The following is a 23,885-nucleotide window of genomic DNA, read 5'->3' as shown; positions in this document are numbered from 1 at the left end:
TGAGGATGTTTTCTACCCTCAGTTCCCGAAGCGTCTCTATTCCGTTTGTTTTGTTGCCGTTAAACGTGTGTTTTGTAGCCTAATAGAGTTTACCCAGGATCGGATCCACTCTTTGCGTCCGTGGACTACACCTCTCCGTTCTTCGTGGCCTTTCTCCGCTGGAGATCTGTTGGCGGATTGGATTGTCTGACTGACTGACTGACTACAACCTTTTTGTATACGGTATTTCATTTGTTTTGATGTGATGTATACTGTGATGATTTGTGTAGTTAGTTGTAGTTGAGGACTTAGTAAGAGTTGATACGCTTTAAAGTTGTGTGGTAAAATAATTGTTATATTGATTGTATGATTAATACTGGGTTTACGCTACACTTGAATGAATGGACAAACATTGGTGACAAAGGGCTGGACTCTTTTTAGGCCCGAGGTACAGGACATTTCTGGAGGAACCAGAACTCATTGTGTTATATTATTATATGTGTGTGTAATCATTTATGTTGGTAATGCAACCCACGCAAAAGAATACAGTTGTTTTTGAAGTTCTCTCCAATGTTTTAAGGGTTTATGAAAAGTGTATTTCCATCCTGACTTTTACATAAGTCCTTTGTATTGGTGTAGACTTGACGGGCCAGATGGGACTCATTCCCTCCCAAACCAAAAGGAGAAACCAATGTTTTCTCTGGTAGGCACAACCTACCTGGCACCCCTATAAATAATAACCTCAAGTCAAAACCGGTACATAAAAAATGGCACCCCAGATGGGACAGCTCAACATTGAGAACTAACCAAAATAAATATTTTGTGTGGAATTAAAACAATGGATTCACCCCAAGATAATGTGCTCATACTTGTCATACCTGTCAATGGGAATACACAGGGACATTCCGACTATCAAGCTGACAATACAAATCATAATGGGAATGGAGATAATGGAGTTGATTTGGGCCAGAGCCCTGGGAATCGGAATGCTCGGTCTGGACCACAGGCCACAGGTCTAACCAGTTATTCACTTATTGACATGGATCTGTGTGGAAGTACTGAGCTAGCCCTCCCTCTGACACCCAACCTTCCTCCAATGTCTAGTTTATCTCCAGAGGTTGTAGTCTTACAACTTCAAGGTGACATCCTTGATATTCGTCGGACTCAACAACATCTCCCAACTCTTATCCACCATAAATTCAAATGTCTGAGTGAAGAGCAACAAGAGTGCCATGGAATTCAGAAACTCACTGAGCACTCTAAACCCCACGCTGACAGAGCTCAGTGAGAGTGGAAGACGGGAAATTACTGGTGCCATGGACAGGCAGTTTGACTACCAACGAAACCAACTCACTGCCACTCTCCAATGGCGCCTGCAACATTATCACACTGAGGTCCTCAAGGACGTTAATTCTGTTTTTTTCTCCCATGGTTAACACTGTAGACCACTTGCAGACAGAACACTCTAATTGTGTTAAAATGTTGGATGCCGTGCCTGTGGACATGGCCTGCATTAGGCACAACTCCTTGCACAGAGTTTCTCTGGTGTCCACTTCTGTTCAGACCACTGAGGGCCAAGCTGGCACCTCTGAACAAGGCCATGCTGCAGCCACCCCTTGCAGGATGCAATCCACCATGCAGCCTGGTGTTCATTTTCATGGTCCAATAACTCCCTCCCCCTCTACTTCCTTAATCCCTCCTAGCTCGTTTGTTCATGGTGATTTGAGTAGACGTCATGTGGGGGCGATGCCCATTAAATTGCAATTTCCCACATTTGGGAAAAAGGATGACACTCCTGATCTGCTAATGTATCTGGAAAGATGTCGTGACTTTCTTGCCTTCAATCCCCTGGCTGACAAGGAACTCCTTGCCACCCTGAGGAATGTGTTGCATGGGACAGCTCGAGACTGGTGGGATGTGGCACATCTCACCACTACCTCCTGGGCTGACTTTGAGGCCAAGTTTTCCTCTGCATTTCTGTCTGAGGACTACACAGATGAGCTGGCAGACAGAGTCAGGAATCGAGTGCAAAGAGCGAAAGAGAGTATCTGTGAATTTGCATATGGTTACCACTCCCTGTGCAGAAGGTGGAAACCTGGCATTGAGGAGGAAGAGGTCAATAAATTGATCTTGAAGAACATCAACCCACTACTTGCCAGTCAACTCCGAGAAAGAGTCACCACTGTCGATGGACTGGTTCGTTTGGGACAGCAGTTTGAGAAGGACAGAGAATGCCAACAGCAATATGACCAAAGAAAGAAAGACACCCAAACAGTTACCCAAGACAGACCATCAACAACAGCCAGAGTCTCCAGCCAAGACCACTCTCATGTTCTGTTGGAGATGTAGCCAAAAGGGACATTCTTCAGCCACATGTCCAAGACCGTATCAAGTAAACCCTTCCAGAAACCACAAATCACAACAGGCCAACACACCTAACTCTCTTCGCAGGAATGACCATCCTACACTGGGTGCTTTAACCAGAGCTGAAACCCCAAGAGTCACTGCCTACGCCCCCCCATCGACATCCCCCATACAGAGGGTCCACTCTATCTGGCTGATGGTGAGGCTAAACGAACCCTTGGATGGAGTGAGGTAGAGTTCCGCCTGTGTAACCGCTCCTATATGATTCCTTCTGTTGTCCTACAAACCAAGAACCTTGCTTTTCCTGTCGTGTTAGGAATTGATTTCATGTACTTCAGTGGTGTCCAGATTGATATTGCACACAATTGCTACTGGTTTCCATACAATCCGAGCAAGGAGCATTTCTTCCACTCAGAAGCTACGACGTTACATGATTGGGGTTCAAATGTGGCAGTCTTCTCTGCCGTTGCTCCGGTCCCACTAACCCTTGATAATCCTTCTGATGATCTCCTTTTACAGGCTGTGAGAAGAGCTCAGCTGGAACAGCCAGAGGAGTTAAGGCTGGAACAGCTGCAGAATAATGCTGATGTATGTACTTCAAAGCTAGGACGCACCGGGCTCCTGAAGCACAAAATATTCCTTACACGGGAAATGCCGATCAAGCAAAGCCATATCGTTTGTCCCCAGCGATGCTAATCATCCAAAAGGGACTCATTAATGATATGTTAACACAAGATATGATAGAACGTTCCTCCTCTCCCTGGTCTGCTCCTGTTGTCCTCATCCCAAAAAACACTGGTGGTCTTAGATTTTGTGTGGACTATAGGAAGACCAACAATGTTTCCCAAACTGATGCCTATCCTCTTCCCACCATCCACGAGATCCTGGAGTCATTGTCTGGCGCTGTTGTGTTCAATACCCTTGACCTCAATAGTGGCTATTGGCAGGTTGAGATGGACCAGGAAAGCAAGGACAAGACTGCTTTTGTCTGTGCTGAGGGCTTGTTTTCCTTTAAGGTGATGCCTTGTGGATTAAAGAATGCACCTGCCACTTTCCAAAGACTCATGGAGATTGCATTAGGTGAGCTCAAAGGGAAGATCTGTTTCGTCTACCTGGACGATATAATTATCTACTCCCAGAACAGGGAACAACACTTTCAAGATCTTCAAGCAGTGTTGGACAAGCTAAGAGAAGCTGGTCTGACCTTGAATATGAAGAAGAGCAACTTCTGCCAAATCTCCCTGAAGTTTCTTGGCCATATTGTGTCTTTTGACGGCATTCATGTGGATACTGAAAAGACAAAGGCTGTACAAGACTTCCCTGTGCCAACCACACTCAAGGCCCTTCAACGGTTCCTTGGTATGACTGGGTGGTACCATCAGATTGTGTCGAACTTCTCTCAGGTGGCAGAACCCCTCAACCCGTTGAAGTGAAAAGGAGCGAAATTCCTATGGACGGCAGAGTGCCAGACCTCCTTTGAAACCCTGAAACGACACCTCGTCACACCTCCCATTTTAGGTCATCCCAACTTTGATTGCCCTTTTGTTGTTTACACTGATGCAAGTGATGATGGACTTGGTGCTGTCCTAGTCCAACAGACTGGACTTGGCACTGAAGAAGTGCTAGCGTTCGCCAGTCGGACATTGAATGGAGCAGAACGGAACTACTCCACAACTGAGCAAGAGTGCCTTGCAATTGTCTGGGCTTTGGAGAAGTGGAGGTATTACCTGGAGGGAAGACACTTCACTGTGGTCACTGACCATTCCTCCCTTGTGTGGGTGTTCAAGACCAACAAACCAAGTACCAGACTCATCAGATGGGCTCTACGGTTGCAAGAGTTCACCTGTGCAGTAGAATACAGGAAAGGAAAATACAACACTGTTCCAGATGCCTTATCCAGAGCCCCTGCTTGTGGTAACGGTGGCCCTCCTCTTACATGTGCTACTGTCCTATCAAGCAGTCGAGACTCGCCCAAAACTGACTTTCCCATCTCTGATGAGGCCATATGGAAAGCCCAACAGGATAATCCAGAAGTACAGGCTTTGTACCAGACTGTCCTGGAAGATGGAGAAAAGATGGTCAATCCTACCACAAAGCTGACCATCATTGAAGACAAAGTCTACCGTGTTGAACAACTACCTCACAGAACCCTCTACAAAATGTACACACCTGAAACTCTACGCCTTCAACTGCTTCAACATTTCCATGAAGACCCATTAGCTGGTCATTTGGGCAGGTTCAAAACCTACATGCGGTTGCAAGCATTACTGTACTGGTCACATCTGAGCATGGATGTGAAGTCACACATCCAAAACTGTCAGGTTTGTCAAATGTACAAACCAGAAGGTAGAAAGCCTGCTGGCAAGTTGCAGCAAACGGTGGTTACCCGACCTTGGGAAATGTTAGGAGTGGATTTTATGGGTCCATTTCCTAGAAACTCCAATCAGAATGTGTACATGCTTGTTTTTGTTGATTACTATTCAAAGTGGGTGGAGCTCTTTTCCCTGCGTCAAGCCAGAGCGAGGACCGTCTCTAACATTCTTACGAAAGAGATCCTGACTCGCTGGGGAGTGCCTGATTACATCCTGTCTGATCGAGGTTCCCAATTTGTCTTTGATCTCTTTGAGGAGACATGCCAAAGCTGGAACCTGAGAAAGAAGTTGACCACAGCCTATCACCCACAGACCAACCTCACTGAGAGGGTAAATTGAACCTTGAAGACAATGATTGCTTCCTATGTAGGGACCCAGCACAAACACTGGGACAAGCACCTTCATGAGTTTCGATTTGCCCTGAATTCTGCTGTGCAAGAGTCCACTGGAGTCACACCTGCAGAGCTGAACCTAAGTGGTCCCCTCCAAGGACTCTTGGATATGGTGCTACAACCCCAGCAGCTTACTCCGGACGCTGCTTGCTATGACCAGGTAGTCCATCTCCACGACTTGAGAGCTCTTGTCTCAAAGAACATGATCCAGGCTCGACTCAAGCTTCGCTCTCATCCTTTCAATTCTTCTCGGCAAGGACCATATAGGATTGTGGAGCAGATGGGCCTTTTGAACTATCGAGTGGTGAAAGAGGACACAGGTGAAGATATGCGCGTTGTCCATGTCTCATGCCTTAAAGCCTGTTACCCCTCGGCTGATGAATTGGAGGTGATTGAGCGCCACAAGGTCCTGGATATCTTTGAAGAGGAAAGGGAGGAGACTTTTCTCGGATTCCCAGACCCAGAAGTCTCACACCTTGAGGCCTGTGACCCCTCAGCTGAGGAGCATGAGCGCCAAAAAGTAATGAATATTTTTTGTAGAGGAAAGTGATGAGACCTTTCTCGGTTTCCCTCTGCTTTTTCCAGGGGAGGGGTTGTGTGACGGCCCTGAATTTTTCTGAACCGTCTCAGTGCTTCTCCTGCCAATAGGGCGATTTCCCTTTAATTCCCAATTAAATAGCCAGCATCAGCTGCGCAAAAGTGGGGTTGTGATGGATACGTGAATGAGGATGTTTTCTACCCTCAGTTCCCGAAGCTTCTCTATTCCGTTTGTTTTGTTGCCTTTAAACGTGTGTTTTGTAGCCTAATAGAGTTTACCCAGGATCGGATCCACTCTTTGCGTCCGTGGACTACACCTCTCCGTGGATTGTCTGACTGACCGACTGACTACAACCTTTTTTGTATATGGAATTTAATTTGTTTTGATGTGATGTATACTGTGATGATTTGTGTAGTTAGTTGTAGTTGAGGACTTAGTAAGAGTTGATACGCTTTAACGTTGTGTGGTAAAATAATTGTTATATTGATTGTATGATTAATACTGGGTTTACTCCACTTGAATGAACTGACAAACATTGCGTGACAAAGGTCACTTGAGTTCCCTGAACTTCTTTACCGGGCTGGACTCTTTTTAGGCCCGAGGTACAGGACATTTCTGGAGGAACCAGAACTCATTGTGTTATATTATTATATGTGTGTGTGTAATCATTTATGTTGGTAATGCAACCCACGCAAAAGAATACAGTTGTTTTTGAAGTTCTTTACAATGTTTTAAGGGTTTATGAAAAGTGTATTTCCATCCTGACTTTTACATAAGTCCTTTGTATTGGTGTAGACTTGATGGACCAGATGGGACTCATTCCCTCCCAAACCAAAAGGATAAACCAATGTTTTCTCTGGTAGGCACAACCTACCTGGCACCCCTATAAATAATAACCTCAAGTCAAAACCGTTACAGCCTTATTTTAAAGATTTAAATATATTGTAACAAAATGTGGTAGAAGTCGAGGAGTCTGAATACTTTCCGAATGCACTATTCTTTTAGATCTGTGTGTATTGTTGTTCATTGTTAGATATTACTGCACTGCTGGAGCTAGGAACACAAGCATTTCTCTACACCTGTTATAACATTTTCTAAAAATGTGTATGTGACCAATAAAATTAGATTTGATAGCATAGAACATGTCCCAGGTGAGGTTTCATGTACAGGGCAGCAACAAGTGCAGTGTAAGTGTGGGGTCTTGACCATACTATCTATGGAGGAAGGAATGGAGAGTACCAGGCTGGCTGCACCAGTAAAGTTCATTATGATGTGTCTTCTGCCTTGGGATGGGTGGCCCATGTGGTGATCGAACATCCCAGATATTCACACCCAACCCGGTGAGTCTTGTCTGCGACCGCCAACTGCTGTGTTGATGTGCCAGTGCTCCGGGCCGGACGAAGTGGATATTTCCCTGAGAATGCACCACGCTTTCATAGCCTGCTGGTCCCAGATAATACTGTATGTGCTTCAGCCAAATATTGTAATATAGCCTGGTCCCAGATCTGTCCCAGATATATACAGTGTGCTTCAGCCAAGTCCTCTGCTCTGACTACTGTTGTCATGTTTGGCATCACTATGAACGAACATAACAGAGAGGGTCTATACAGATCTAGGATCATGCTCTTTGTACCGTATTCCATAAGAAGAGACCCAACATTAATGGCCATGACCTGAAAACATACTGTGTCTGTCTCCCCATCTCTCTACAAAAACACATCCATGGAAAATCCAGGAACATCTGTCTGTGTCAGTACTCCTGAGGGTTTGGCAGCTTCCTCCCTGGGCTCTGGTGTCAGCTGCCTGCAGGGTGTGAAACCAGGGGGTGGTGGGTGTCACTAACTGACACCTCTCATCATAATCACCTGCATAAATTAAAAGGTACAGTGTGTTGCTAAAGATGATTTTATCTCTTGTTTTTTGAAACGAGAGTCCGTATCAAATATACTGTATGGAAGAGCACACTCACAGAGATAGACAGATTCATGAATACCAAAGCTCAAAAGTAGAGTACAAGGCAGTAAGTTTATACTTTTTCAACTGAAAATTACAGAGCAGAGCAGTACATAAACAAACATACCAACAAACGTACAGACAGACACACACACACCAACCCTAGGTCCTTCTGCATTCCTGGTCAGTCATAAAAAGTGGGATTGGACTTTGGCATCTGGCCCAGAACATGAGATCATGTGATATAATCCCCATGGCAACCACTACACCTCAACATAAGCAGACAGACTGACACACGCACGCATGGACGTCTTCCCAGACAGACCCCTCAAGCCAAACCTGGCAGGACCTCTGTGTAGAGACAGGATCTGTCTTTCCTCTCCTCCCAGGGGGACGTAGCCCTTCGTCCCTCTGTCAACAGCTTGTGTCATGCTACTTGAGCGCGGCCTGAGACTCTAAACAGATTCCTCTATTTGTTTTGGCTGCTGCGTGGGAGTTCAACGAGGAGGAGGAGGTTTGGATGTTTGCATCCAGCACAGGGTTGTGGTGTATTTTCATGTGTCTTGTAATTCATCATCAGGTTTCACCCCTCGTCCTTTCTCTTTCTGGGGACCCTTGGGACTGTGTTGCACTAAAGTATGTGTCATGTCATATGTCACTGTGTGTCTACTCTGTACTCTGGGGCTCATGAAGTTGGGATAATTCTTGGTATGAGTTGTAGCCATGCTGGCTTGAAGGTTATGTTTTAATTCAATGAGCTATACTGTAGGTGTGGTGACAGAAATTATAATGTAGTGACGCAATATACTTAAAGTTAAAGTCCACTCATGACAATCTCAAGAGGCACTCCTGCAAATTAAAACATTTAAAAGTCAACACTTGGTTATCTCTAGATAACTAAAGTTGATTTGATTGCATCACTTGGAGCACTGCAAAGCATTTAGTATTTACACTGCCTGCTATAGGCCCACACGACAGCAACGGAAATATAGGTCTACAACAACGTCATATATAGAGGCGTTTTAGAATAGCATACTTTATAGCCGTACTAAAACATCCTGTTCGCCTGACCCGCTCCTGAACATCTCTCTGTTCAGCATGGAGGAATTACAGCCGTGTGTCCCCAGCAATTGATTTATCTCAGATTTGTGGAATTCCCAAATGAGTTCTCTGTTGTAGCAGGAAACTCAGGGAACGGTTTTATTGCCCGGCGCCCCATCCACCTCAGAGTCTGAACTGTGATCGCTGCCGTAACCAAGGAGATCACCCTGCTGTTTGTAAACAATTCATTTTCTAGGGGCTGGCGCTGGATTGAAAAGCCTGTAGGCCTTTCCCACTTTCAAGTTCACAGTATTTGGAGAGAAAAGTAGCCCTTATTCGCTACAAGCTAGTAACCACACAAGCACAAACACTTACTGATATTAACACTAACTTTAACATAATAACAAGTGTAGGTAGTAGGCATGTTGGAATTCAGGATGGGAATATCCAGATGATTAAGAAACTCCATAGGCACAGCTATAAACAGTTAGGAGGTAGTACTCCGTGCATGACTGTGGTATGCACAGTGTCCCGGGCCAAGGAGCTGGTGTGAAATACTTTAGGAGAGTGATAAAGCTGAGTCATGGAGTAGAGTATAAAGCATCATGGATGATTGATGATGGTCAAATACAGAAGGACAGTAAGGTGGTATCAAGGCTATGCCGCGGCTGCTAACTGTCCTGTATCACTAGGTTACACATCGGCTGCTAACTGTCCTGTATCACTAGGTTACGCCGCGGCTGCTAACTGTCCTGTATCACTAGGTTACGCCGCGGCTGCTAACTGTCCTGCTAACTGTCCTGCCGCCCCAGGGTTAACTGACCTGGGGCGGCAGGGTAGTCTAGTGGTTAGAGCATTGGACTAGTAACCGGAAGGTTGCAAGTTCAAACCCCCGAGCTGACAAGGTACAAATCTGTCGTTCTGCCCCTGAACAGGCAGTTAACCCAATGTTAGGCCGTCATTGAAAATAACAATTTGTTCTTAACTGACTTGCCTAGTTAAATAAAGGTAAAATAAAATAAAAAATAGGTTATACCTCAGCTGCTAACTGTCCTGTATCACTAGGTTATGCCTCAGCTGCTAACTGTCCTGTATCACTCGGTTATACCTTGGCTGCTAACTGTCCTGTATCACTAGGTTACACCGGCTGCTAACTGTCCTGTATCACTAGGTTAAACCGGCTGCTAACTGTCCTGTATCACTAGGTTATACCTCGGCTGCTAACTGTCCTGTATCACTAGGTTATGCCTCAGCTGCTAACTGTCCTGTATCACTAGGTTATACCTCAGCTGCTAACTGTCCTGTATCACTAGGTTACACCGGCTGCTAACTGTCCTGTATCACTAGGTTATACCTCGGCTGCTAACTGTCCTGTATCACTAGGTTATACCTCAGCTGCTAACTGTCCTGTATCACTAGGTTACACCGGCTGCTAACTGTCCTGTATCACTAGGTTACACCGGCTGCTAACTGTCCTGTATCACTAGGTTACACCGGCTGCTAACTGTCCTGTATCACTAGGTTACACCGGCTGCTAACTGTCCTGTATCACTAGGTTACACCGGCTGCTAACTGTCCTGTATCACTAGGTTACACCGGCTGCTAACTGTCCTGTATCACTAGGTTACACCGGCTGCTAACTGTCCTGTATCACTAGGTTACACCGGCTGCTAACTGTCCTGTATCACTAGGTTACACATCGGCTGCTAACTGTCATGTATCACTAAGTTACACATCGGCTGCTAACTGTACTGTATCACTAGGTTATGCCTCAGCTGCTAACTGTATCACTAGGTTATGCCTTGGCTGCTAACTGTATCACTAGGTTATGCCTTGGCTGCTAACTGTATCACTAGGTTATGCCTTGGCTGCTAACTGTACTGTATCACCGGTGTCTGTGTTTGTCTGTGTCAGTGCATAGGTCAAGTCAGAGAGGATAGGCAGGGATGAATCTCACATTGTCCCATTGTGATAAACAACAATACTATGTGAAGCAGAGAATACTAACAGTCTTAACAAACTGAGGATGGGAATCTGTTACCTCCGGCATTTAGACTGGAGGGATAACATCCAGTAACAAATAAGAGATAGCTCTCGTAAATCATTGCACAAAAAGGTCATCTACAATTACATAGTTGAACAACTGACGTGAATGATCATTTATCCACCCCTGCCTGCATTCAGGCTTCTTACACAATGCTCTGAGTCTGAAAGAGAGGGAGAAGAGTAATCTGATCTGGTTTTACATCGCAGTGACTTTCTAGTGCTCTCTTTCCTAGACTTACAGTACATTGTGTTGTTGCATACCATACTGTCTGTTCTATTCTTTGACCTCTTTAGTTCCTGATCATGTCTCCTGAGAAAAATGCTATAGCCTACACTATGGAAATGGAACACTGGAATGTGCAATTAAAGGGTACAAATGAAAGTGCTGAAATGGCTGATAAAAGTGATGTAACTCTGTGTGTTGGATGTATCATGGTGTCCATCAGCTGACACGCCTACATCAGGGGTGTCAAATTCATTCCGTGGAGGGCCTAGTGTCTGCTGGTTTTTGGTTTTCCCTTTCAATGAAGACCTAGACAACAAGGTGTGGGGGGTTCCTTATTAATTAGTGACCTTAATTCATCAATCATGTACAAGGGAGGAGCGAAAACACACAGACACTTGGTCCTCTGTGGAATGAGTTTGACAACTGTGTTTTAGAGATTTCAGGATCAGTTGACTGTGGTGTGTTATCTAAACAGAGGGATTAGAGGGTAGCCTATAGTTAGATATCTAAACAGAGGGATTAGAGGGTAGCCTATAGCAATGGATATCTAAACAGAGAGATTAGAGGGTAACCTATAGTTAGATATCTAAACAGAGGGATTAGAGGGTAACCTATAGCTAGATATCTAAACAGAGGGATTAGAGGGTAGCCTATAGTTAGATATCTAAACAGAGGGATTAGAGGGTAGCCTATAGCAATGGATATCTAAACAGAGAGATTAGAGGGTAACCTATAGTTAGATATCTAAACAGAGGGATTAGAGGGTAACCTATAGCTAGATATCTAAACAGAGGGATTAGAGGGTAGCCTATAGTTAGATATCTAAACAGAGGGATTAGAGGGTAGCCTATAGCAATGGATATCTAAACAGAGAGATTAGAGGGTAACCTATAGTTAGATATCTAAACAGAGGGATTAGAGGGTAACCTATAGCTAGATATCTAAACAGAGGGATTAGAGGGTAGCCTATAGTTAGATATCTAAACAGAGGGATTAGAGGGTAGCCTATAGCAATGGATATCTAAACAGAGAGATTAGAGGGTAACCTATAGTTAGATATCTAAACAGAGGGATTAGAGGGTAACCTATAGCTAGATATCTAAACAGAGGGATTAGAGGGTAACCTATAGCTAGATATCTAAACAGAGGGATTAGAGGGTAATTTATATGATCAGATATCTAAACAGAGGGATTAGAGGGTAGCCTATAGCTAGATATCTAAACAGAGGGATTAGAGGGTAACCTATAGCTAGATATCTAAACAGAGGGATTAGAGGGTAGCCTATAGCTAGATATCTAAACAGAGGGATTAGAGGGTAACTTATAGCTAGATATCTAAACAGAGGGATTAGAGGATAACCTATAGCTAGATGCCTAAACAGGTGGATTAGAGGGTAACCTAAACCTCCAGATATCTCAACAGATGGATTGGAGTGTAACCTCTAGCTGGGTATATAAACAGAGGGATTAGAGTCTAGCCTATAGCTACAATGTAATTTATTTCAATAAAACACAAAATATGTTGCTGTAGTTTGTTTATAAGTCATAAAGGTACTGTATACTAGCTGAAGTGTACATCAAACTATAATATTTATTATGTGAACAGGTCTCATTACCGTAACACTCAAATTCCTGTAAAATCTCCAATCAGTTTTTCAATAAAGTTTTATTCCCCCACAATGCGTCATCTAGTCCTTAGTTAAGATGTTTTTTGCTTATATGCCTTCAGGATGAGGTTCTTATTTTCCAACAGCCCTTTGTTTATATCTTTCTTGGACTTTGAAAACTGTTGCGGTAATGAGAGTTTTGTGGAAATTGTGCTAAAATACATCATGTCTGATCCAAAAAACACGAATAATTATTATGAAAGAGATAAATACAGATCAAGAGAAAATCTTAGTGATCTAAGAGGAAATTGTCTAATTGTCTGTGTGCACCTGGGTATGTGCATTGCATACATGTGTGTGTGTGTGTGTGTGTGTATGTGTGTGCAAGGGAAAAAGAGGAGTGTGTTAAAAGCACACCTGCATCCTCACCTTTCGACCTCTCTGTTTAACAGCCTCCCCGCTCCTTCATTCCCCCGCCCGCCAACCCTCCTCCCCACGAACGTAAAGTGAAGTCATCACCATAGCCCTATCTGTATACCGGGACAGAAAATACTCATTTTAAAGACCATGGACTGACTTCTGGTAAGAAATAAGTTAATGGTAAATACATAGCGGTCTATGGAATGTGTAGAGTGGGCTTGAAATACAATATCCGTCTGCGTTACTCAAACAAGTGTTTCAGGTGGTGTGGGTCCATGTGGGACAGGTCCCACGGTCAGGGTCTGGAGAGCAGAGAGGTTTCATGGGAGGATGGGTTTTGTCTGCCAGGACCATTATGTGTGTTGCGTATAATCGGCAAGATTTAATCGTCACCAAGTGAAGTTGAAGTCGGATGTTTACATACACCTTAACCAAATACATTTAAACTCAATTTTAAGAATATGAAATGGCAGAATAATAGCAGAGAGAATGATTTATTTAAGATTTTATTTCTTTCATCACATTCCCAGTGGGTCAGAAGTTTACATATACTCAATTAGTATTTGGTAGCATTGCCTTTAAATTGTTTCACTTGGGTCAAACGTTTCGGGTAGCCTTCCACAAGCTTCCCACCATAAATTGGGTGAATTTTGGCCCATTTCTCCTGACAGAGCTGGTGTAACTGAGTCAGGTTTGTAGGCCTCCTTGCTCGCACACGCCTTTTCAGTTCTGCCCACATATTTTCAATAGGATTGAGGTCAGGACTTTGTGATGGCCATTTGGAAGACCCACCAAGCTTTAACTTCCTGACTGATGTCTTGAGATGTTGCTTCAATATATCTACATAATTTTCCTACCTCATGATGCCATGTGTTTTGTGAAGTGCACCAGTCCCTCCTGCAGCAAAGTACCCCCACAACATGATGCTGCCATCCTCGTGCTTCACGGTTGGGATGGTGTTCTTCAGCTTGCAAGCCTCTTCTTTTTACCTCCAAACATAACGATGGTCATTATGGCCAAACAGTTCTATTTTTGCTTCATCAGACCAGAGGACATTTCTCCAAAAAGTACAATCTTTGTCCCCATGTGCAGTTGCAAACCGTAGTCTGGCTTTTTTATGGCAGTTTTGGAGCAGTGGCTTCTTCCTTGCTGAGCTGCCTTTCAGGTTATGTCAATATAGGACTTGTTTTACTGTGGCTATAGATACTTTTGTACCTTTTTCCTCCAGCATCTTCACAAGGTCCTTTGCTGTTGTTCTGGGATTGATTTGCACTTTTCGCACCAAAGTACGTTCATCTCTAGGAAACAGAACTTCAAATAAAATAAAATCAATTTATATAGCCCTTCGTACATCAGCTGATATCTCAAAGTGCTGTACAGAAATCCAGCCTAAAACCCCAAACAACAAGCAATGCAGGTGTAGAAGCACGGTGGCTAGGAAAAACTCCCTAGAAAGGCCAAAACCTAGGAAGAAACCTAGAGAGGAACCAGGCTATGTGGGGTGGCCAGTCCTCTTCTGGCTGTGCCAGGGTGGAGATTATATCAGAACATGGCCAAGATGTTCAAATGTTCATAAATGACCAGCATGGTCAAATAATAATAATCACAGGCAGAACAGTTGAAACTGGAGCAGCAGCACGGCCAGGTGGACTAGGGACAGCAATGAGTCATCATGTCAGGTAGTCCTGAGACATGGTCCTAGGGCTCAGGTCCTCTGAGACAGAGAAAGAAAGAGAGAAAGAGAGAATTAGAGAGAGCATACTTAAATTCACACAGGACACAAATTCACATAGGACAGGAGAAGTACTCCAGATATAACAAACTGACCCCAGCCCCCCGACACATAAACTACTGCAGCATAAATACTGGAGGCTGAGACAGGAGGGGTCAGGAGACACTGTTGCCCCATCCGATGACACCTCCGGACAGGGCCAAACAGGAAGGATATAACCCCACCCACTTTGCCAAAGCACAGCCCCCACACCACTAGAGGGGTATCTTCAACCACCAACTTACCATCCTGAGACAAGGCCGAGTATAGCCCACAAAGATCTCCGCCACGGCACAACCCAAGGGGGTCGTCAACCCAGACAGGAAGATCACATCAGTGACTCAACCCACTCAAGTGATGCACCCCTCCTAGGGACGGTATGAAAGAGCCCTAGTAAGCCAGTGACTCAGCCCCTGTAATAGGGTTAGAGGCAGAGAATCCCAGTGGAAAGAGGGGAACCGGCCAGGCAGAGACAGCAAGGGCGGTTCGTTGCTCCAGAGACTTTCCGTTCACCTTCACACTCCTGGGCCAGACTACACTCAATCATATGACCCACTGAAGAGATGAGTCTTCAGTAAAGACTTAAGGGTTGAGACCGAGTTTGCGTCTCTCACATGGGTAGGCAGACCATTCCATAAAAATGGAGCTCTATAGGAGAAAGCCCTGCCTCCAGCTGTTTGCTTAGAAATTCTCGGGACAATTAGGAGGCCTGCGTCTTGTGACCGTAGCGTACGTCCAAATCAGAGAGATAGGTAGGAGCAAGCCCATGTAATGCTTTGTAGGTTAGCAGTATAAAACCTTGAAATCAGCCCTTGCCTTGACAGGAAGCCAGTGTAGGTAGCCTAGCACTGGAGTAATATGATCACATTTTTAGTTCTAGTCAGGATTCTAGCAGCCGTATTTAGCACTAACTGAAGTTACTTGTCTCCTGAGCGTTATGACAGCTACGTGGTACCATGGTGTTTATACTTACGTACTATTGTTTGTACAGATGAATGTTGTACCTTCAGGCATTTGGAAATTGCTCCCAAGGATGAACCAGACTTGTGGAGGTCTACAATTTTCTGAGGTCTTGGCTGATTTCTTTTGATTTTCCAATGATGTCAAGCAAAGAGGCACTGATTTTGAAGGTAGGCTTTAAAATACATCCACGGGTACACCTCCAATTGACTCAAATTATGTCAATTAACCTAAAGCCATGACATAATTTCCTGGAATTTTCCAAGCTCTTTAAAGGCACAGTCAACTTAGTGTATGTAAACTTCTGACCCACTGGAATTATGATACAGTGAATTATAAGTGAAATAATCTGTCTGTAAACTATTGTTGGAAATATTTCTTGTGTCATGCACAAAGTAGATGTCCCAACCGACTTGCCAAAGCTATAGTTTGTTCACAAGAAATTTGTGGAGTGGTTGAAAAACGAGATTCCAACCTGTGTAAAGTGTATGTAAACATCTGACTTCCACTGTATGTAAGACCAGACTACAGTCTGAATTACAAGCAGCAGCTCCTGTCGAGAGAGAGAGAAAAAGAAAAAACTTTGGATGATTAAGGATGTCAGAGAGAGAGTGAGAGGCAGGCAAGTCATCAATGTAAAGGTCAGGCGCCTTTGACAAACTTTGTTTCCATTCAGTAAGAGAGAGCCTGAGTCTAGTTCTGCCAGGTCTGTGACCTCATCAAGCCGAGGGCACAGTGCGGCCTTATAAACCTAACCTCACATCCCCCCCCAAACTCACAGGACTCTTTCCTAGGTCATTACTCTAGTAATAATCACATCAGTATGTCAGAATACTTGTCAAATGATTTTCTAGTCTATTTTAGACTAAGTCTGTGTTGAGGAAGTATGTTACAGGTATGTTACAGATATGTTACAGGTCTTTCAGGCAAGCTTTGCATACTGGCTATAGAGGCAGTATCTACAGTACCTACCTGTACTAGGTAGTATCATGTGTGTGTGTGTGTGTGTGTGTGTGTGTACTGATGTTACTTAAAATGCAAGTTATAGGCCTATAGACATGCACAAGCATGAGTCCATGTTGCGTGCATATGGTAATATCCTCTCTGCCAGAGCAATAGCTAAATCCTCTGCAAACAGTATGAAGTGCTGTTTATCATTACATCACCTTTTGGCTGTGATCCTACTCCTATTGTGGACCTGTAGAAGACTGAGACAATGAGATTTAAAAGGGCCTGAGCCGGTTTGACACAATGACTGTGTTTGCTTCCCAAATTGTAACCTATTCCCTATGCGTTGCACTACTTTTGACCGGGGCCTATTGGGCTCTGGTCAAAGGTAGTGCACTATGTTGTTAGTACTGGGCCATTTGGGACTCACCCTGTGTGATGTTCAGCTGGCCAGATTAGTAGGAGAACAAATCATGATTAAATGTAATCTCTCTGGGCAGATTCACACACGTTACAAACTCTTTCATTCATAGTGTCACAGAGTATGAATATCAAACTAGTCTGGTCAGTTTACTACATGGAGGGGGAGAAGACTGTCATGGCATTGTGCTTTCTTCAGTGTTCCCACTGGCCACAGACATCAGTTCAACATCTAGATTTGATTTACATTAGGTTGAGTTGTCAACTAATGTGAGTTAAACAAAACATTTCACCATATCATTGGATTTAGGTTGAAAGGTGGGTAAACAAAACGAAGACGAAATACCCTGACGTTGATTACTTTTTGCAAATCCTATCAGTTTTCCACGTTGATTCAACGTCATTGCATAGACATTTTTGGTTGAAATGACGTGGAAACAACATTGATTCAACCAGTTTTGCTCATTGGGTTTACTGTAGTATATCAGTATTTCATAACAATCACCTTCCTTATACAATTGTAGGTGAGTTGACTTTAAAGGTACATTCTGGGGATTGGAATCTGTTCAGTGGTCATTTCAATGTTACAGAATGTATCGTTATGAACTCTCCCCAGTATTATACTTGACGTGAAGATTGTTGTCTGCTGTTCAGAACACTATGGAGGAGGGAATGTTCTGGTAAAATAATACCATTGTGGTGCACTTCATCATCATTAGCAGTAGAAGAGGCCATGCAAGGGCTCTTACCTCATATGGTGACTAACTAATTGTGTTCTGGCAGATTCCTCTTCACACCTTGGCCAAGCTGACAGGCAGCAAAACAAAGTATGCTCATCGACAAACTATGTTTGTGGTTTCGTACCTAGCGTACGCAGCAACATTAAAAACCATGTTCATAGTTCATACATAGACTACATCACAACAGTAAAAACCATGTACACAGTTCATACATAGACGACATCAGCAACAGTAAAAACCATGTTCACAGTTCATACATAGACGACATCAGCAACAGTAAAAACCATGTTAACAGTTCATACATAGACGACATCAGCAACAGTAAAAACCATGTTCACAGTTCATACATAGACGACATCAGCAACAGTAAAAACCATGTTCACAGTTCATACATAGACTACATCACAACAGTAAAAACCATGTTAACAGTTCATACATAGACTACATCAGCAGTTCCATAACTGGTGTTTTTGTTTTGTTGCTCTTCTGGGAAGTTCAGAGATAATTCCAAAAACATCACCATCTCAAACCGTGCTTTCATTTGGCTTGCTTGAATAACTGGTACTTTCCAGCAAAGGTCTCTCTTTGCACATTCTTGTTAGTTTTTGTTTACTTTATTGTTGGACTATAACATGATCTGGAGGGAGTGAAATAGGTGAGAGCTTCCAAAGGAAAGTAGGCTCTAAAAATAAAGTGTTACCAACGTTTCTCTGAAAGTAGTGTACAAAGCCAGTATAGATGTGCCAAAGGGAGTGATCCAGCCTAGGATTGGAACCCTAGATTCTCCCAGTGAGAGGTTCTAAACAGAAGTTCTCTCACAGTATAGGTTTCCCAGCACTCCTACGTCCAACCATTACAGTCATGGAACAGGACAGACTGTGTGACTGTCAAACCCAACACTGACCAGTAGCGTGGGCCCTCGGCAATGTTTACTCTCAAAACACACAGCTTTGTCAGGGAAGTGAGCGAACAACAGCCAGAGTTGATATGGAGACATGCCAGACGCTCCACTCCAGCCAGCTCTTTCAGTCTCACACAAACACACACAGCACAGCAGAGAACACTGGGGCATATCTGAGCTCTCATGACAGTCAATCAAAGAGATTGTTAGATATTATTATACACTCACTACACACTTAGAAAAAAGGATTATTCGGCTGTCCCCATAGGAGAACCCTTTTTGGTTCCATGTAGAACTCTCTGTGGAAATGGTTCTTCATGGAACCAAAAAGGGTTCTTCAAAGGGTTCTCCTATGGGGACAGCCAAAGACAGTGACCCGGGTTGAACTCTTTAGAGGTGTTGCGTAACCAACTCCTTGTCGACCTGGATCCCAGCTGTGCCCTTTGTCTGTTTGAACAGCTCAAATGTTGCAAGACTAACTGTGAGTAATAGCTGCAATCCATTAGGGCCAAACAGGGCCTGATTGCTTTAGTGTCTACTGTGGCACAGTTTATTCATCAACAGAACCCTGATGAAGGTTTACGGAATTACACGCTATCCTCCTGGGACGAGTGCATTGTGATGGTGTAAGCAAACCCTCACTAATGGATATGGCTGTTCTCTGCTCTCGCCTGGAGCCCAGATCTCTGAGTTTAGATCTGTTCAAGCAGACTGCTGCTTGCGGCGATGACATCATCCCCGAATCATTCCGTGCCTTGCATGTGTACATATGCAGTCAAACAGCTATCCCTCTTACTCATAAACTGTCAGCCAGGCCACTAATACAACTGGTGATGTAATGAATGATTCAAGGCGTTTTTCTTTTCATCCTCAGATCAAACACACAGAACAGAAATTGGCCTATGCCTATTAAGGATTTGTATTCACAATCACTTTTTCATCAAGGTGCACGTCTACCTTTCCCGCTACTATATAACGCAGAAAACGATAAATGACACAGTGAATGGAGCTTAAGACTGTCAGACCATTCATGGCTTCATCATTGTCATGAGTCAGTGATTTAACCAAACCACAGTCTTATACAATGATACAGAGCCTGGACGACTGAGCTTCGGGGCTGAATAGAACAGATCACTCCCTTCAACCCACCAACCCTTTACCCAACGGCTACACCCAACCCCACCCCACCCCAACCCACCCCAACCCACCTATCAATCTCCTTCCACTATGTTCCTTCCTGTTCCCCCTGCAGGTAAAAAACCATGCGTTCCCGTAGCAACAGCCTAGAGGACACAGCAAAGGCCAAGCTGGCTCAGCACCAGGCACGATCACAGCGGCGGGCCACAGAACGTGAGGAGCCCCAGGGCAGGGGTGCAGGACGGGCCAGGCACAGGGAGCCCCCCGATGACACAGGCACAAACACAGGCACTGTCCAGAGGAAGGAAAAGGAGGGCAGTGGCAGCAGTGGCAGTGGCAGTGCCAGCAGTAACAGTCGGAGGGAGAAGGCAGCAGGCGGGAAGACCAGGGACCTCTCCCGGGATGACCTTCTGTTCCTTCTCTCCATGCTAGAAGGAGAACTGCAGGTGAGGAGAGACTGTGGGACTGGCCAGGGTTTGGATGGTTCTGGGTTGTTTGATGAGGACAGGCAGGTCACTTGGCTTCTTTGTAATAATAAACCATGGGTAGTCTAGCTATAGGACAGTCTTCTTGGTGATACTGATCCATGGGTAGTCTAGCTATAGGACAGGCTTCTTGGTAATACTAAACCATGGGTAGTCTAGCTATAGGACAGGCGTATTGGTAATACTAAACCATGGGTAGTCTAGCTATAGGACAGGCGTCTTGGTAATACTAAACCATGGGTAGTCTAGCTATAGGACAGGCTTATTGGTGATACTGATCCATGGGTAGTCTAGCTATAGGACAGACTTATTGGTAATACGAAACCATGGGTAGTCTAGCTATAGGACAGTCTTCTTGGTGATACTGATCCATGGGTAGTCTAGCTATAGGACATGCTTATTGGTAATACTAAACCATGGGTAGTCTAGCTATAGGACAGGCTTATTGGTAATACTAAACCATGGGTAGTCTAGCTATACAACAGTCTTCTTGGTAATACTAAACCATGGGTAGTCTAGCTATAGGACAGGCTTATTGGCAATACTAAATCATGGGTAGTCTAGCTATAGGACAGGCTTATTGGTAATACTAAATCATGGGTAGTCTAGCTATAGGACAGGCTTCTTTGTAATACTAAACCATGGATAGTCTAGCTATAGAACAGGCTTATTGGTAATAGTAAACCATGGGTAGTCTAGATATTGGACAGTCTTCTTGGTGATACTGATCCATGGGTAGTCTAGCTATAGGAGAGGCTTATTGGTAATACTAAATCATGGGTAGTCTAGCTATAGGACAGGCTTATTGGTAATACTAAATCATGGGTAGTCTAGCTATAGGACAGGCTTATTGGTAATACTAAACCATGGGTAGTCTAGCTATAGGACAGGCTTCTTTGTAATACTAAACCATGGGTAGTCTAGCTATAGAACAGGCTTATTGGTAATACTAAACCATGGGTAGTCTAGATATAGGACAGGCTTATTGGTAATACTAAACCATGGGTAGTGTAGCTATAGGACAGACTTATTGGTAATACTAAACCATGGGTAGTCTAGCTATAGGACAGGCTTATTGGTAATACTAAACCATGGGTAGTCTAGCTATAGGACAGTCTTCTTGGTGATACTAAACCATGGGTAGTGTAGCTATAGGACAGACTTATTGGTAATACTAAACCATGGGTAGTCTAGCTATAGGACAGTCTTCTTGGTGATACTAAACCATGGGTAGTGTAGCTATAGGACAGACTTATTGGTAATACTAAACCATGGGTAGTCTAGCTATAGGACAGGCTTCTTGGTAATACTAAATCATTTTATTTTTTAATTTGTAATTTTACCTTTATTTAACTAGGCAAGTCAGTTAAGAACACATTCTTATTTTCAATGACGGCCTAGGAACAGTGGGTTAACTGCCTGTTCAGGGGCAGAACGACAGAATTGTACCTTGTCAGCTCGGGGGTTTGAACTTGAAACCTTCCGGTTACTAGTCCAACGCTCTAACCCCTAGTCTACCCTGCCGCCCCATGGGCAGTCTAGATATAGGACAGGCTTCTTTGTAATACTAAACCATGGGTAGTCTAGCTATAGGACAGGCGTATTGGTAATACTGAACCATGGGTAGTCTCGTTTTTGGTAATACTAAACCATGGGTAGTGTAGCTGTCATGCTCATAGAACTGTGTCCTCTTCTCTCTCCCTCTCTCTCTCCCCCCTACCACAGGCCAGGGACGAGGTGATCACGGTGTTGAAGGCTGAGAAGATTGACTTGGCCCTCTTGGAGGCCCAGTATGGGTTCGTCACCCCACAGAAGGTCCTTCAGGCCCTGCAGAGAGACACTGTCCAGAGCAAGGCTGAGAGCTTCCAGGAGGACATCTACGAGAGGCCCATGGCTGAGGTAACACAGCCTCAACATTCAATACAGCAGCTCAGTAAAGTCTGGGGTCAGTGAAGTGTAGCACCCTGATAAGACGACTTGGAAGTGTTGAGACTTCAGCTACAGTATATGGGTGGCAGGTAGCCTAGCGGTTAAGAGCATTGGGCCAAGTAACAGAAAGGTCGCTGGTTCGAATCCCCAAGCCGACTAGGTGAAAAATCTGTTGATGTGCCCGTGAGCAAGGCACTTAACCCTAATTGCTCCTGTAAGTCGCTGTGGATAAGAGTCTGCTAAAATGTATATGAAGTAGCTACTTTGTAGGTTCAAAGATCAACTTTGGGTTTTTGTCCTCATGACTTGGACAATCACATTTGAAAATACATTAATACATCTGATACCACCTCCCATAGAGGTGACAGGAAGTGTATTTGGAGTGGTCAGTAAACGCTCTGGTCTCTCCTAGCTGGACAAGCTGGTGGAGAAGCAGAGGGAGACCCACCGTCGCATGCTGGAGCAGCTGCTGCTGACTGAGCAGTCCCACAAGCACGCCCTGTACAAGCTGGATGACGAGAAGAGGAACCATGGAGACTTCATGAGGAAGAGTGACGAGTTCACCAACCTGCTGGAGCAGGAACGAGAAAGGTCTGTTTGTTGCTCTGTTTCTCAACACTTAACAAACATACATGAGCAAAGGCAGGCAAACACATGTATGCACATATACACACACACACACGGATGCACACACACACACACACACACACACACACAACACTTAACAAACATACATGCGCACACACACAAGAGCTGAGCATGCTCCTCAGAAAGGCTCCTCAAGGTGTTGAATGAATGATCTTGAAATGAACACCTACATGCCAAAACCTCTATGGATGGTTTGTATTTACTGTTTTCACATCGAAACGAGGGACTTAAAACCAAACGCTTGATAAATAATTCAATACATCAGTATCAGGTTGCCTTTGATTGGTAATCCCCTTATAAATGACGTGGCTGTATTATAACCCAGGTTGTGTTGAGACATGTTGTCGTAAGACGACAGAGTGATGCATAATGCCAGAAGAAACCTTACTCATTGGCTTCCAAAGAACAATAACCCAACCCTGAATAGCTGCTATAGACAGACTCCTACTGATGTTTGTGTAGGCTAGATATTAGAGTAATACGTGTTCTTTACGGTTGGCTGGTATTTACCTGGAATTTAGAAGGACATTATGAATAGCAGACTGTAGTTACATACAGAGAAACACTTTCTTGAAGGTTCCCCGTTTTACACACGTTTAGGTTTCATCCAGGGTTCTGCAACTGTGATAATTGAACTGTAATATACTCTATGTATTATATTACAGCAAATGAATGGGCATGCCAAGGAGATGTCCAAAACAAACACTACATTACACTTTATACACATTAACAGACCATCTGACAGAGTACAGAGTTCCCCTATTATAGACATTAATTGTGTCGTAACTCAAACATGACCCAGACTCATTTTGGTACTTAGAAACTCGACCATAGTGTTCAGATCGGGTGTGTTGAAGTCAAACTCGATGACTTGGCCCAAAATTAAACTGCCTTTGCCCTTGTTATAAGCAACATCTCACTCTCTCTCTCTCTCTCTCCAAATACGTACTCTGTCAGATTCTCTGTGTCAATAGTAATGTCTTTATATGGCAATGTCAGTCAGTGTGA

At 44.1% G+C, this 23,885-nt stretch overlaps 1 protein-coding gene across 2 annotated transcripts in view; it reads left to right on the top strand.

Moving 5' to 3' along the window:
• Window positions 1-23,885, top strand: part of LOC109890328 (filamin A-interacting protein 1-like) — a 79,250-nt gene that overhangs the window by 22,722 nt on the left and 32,643 nt on the right. For both annotated transcript variants that reach the window (XM_031792879.1, XM_031792880.1), the window contains exons 2-4: window positions 19,931-20,261; window positions 22,026-22,199; window positions 22,642-22,820. In XM_031792879.1, the coding sequence (XP_031648739.1) occupies window positions 19,941-20,261; window positions 22,026-22,199; window positions 22,642-22,820 (674 nt within the window). In that variant the 5' untranslated portion in view covers window positions 19,931-19,940. The remainder of the gene's footprint in view (window positions 1-19,930; window positions 20,262-22,025; window positions 22,200-22,641; window positions 22,821-23,885) is intronic.

The sequence above is a fragment of the Oncorhynchus kisutch genome, linkage group LG16, assembly GCF_002021735.2.
Source record: "Oncorhynchus kisutch isolate 150728-3 linkage group LG16, Okis_V2, whole genome shotgun sequence".
In the NCBI taxonomy this organism is placed as follows: domain Eukaryota; kingdom Metazoa; phylum Chordata; class Actinopteri; order Salmoniformes; family Salmonidae; genus Oncorhynchus; species Oncorhynchus kisutch.
This window is presented reverse-complemented; position numbering and strand designations above follow the sequence as displayed.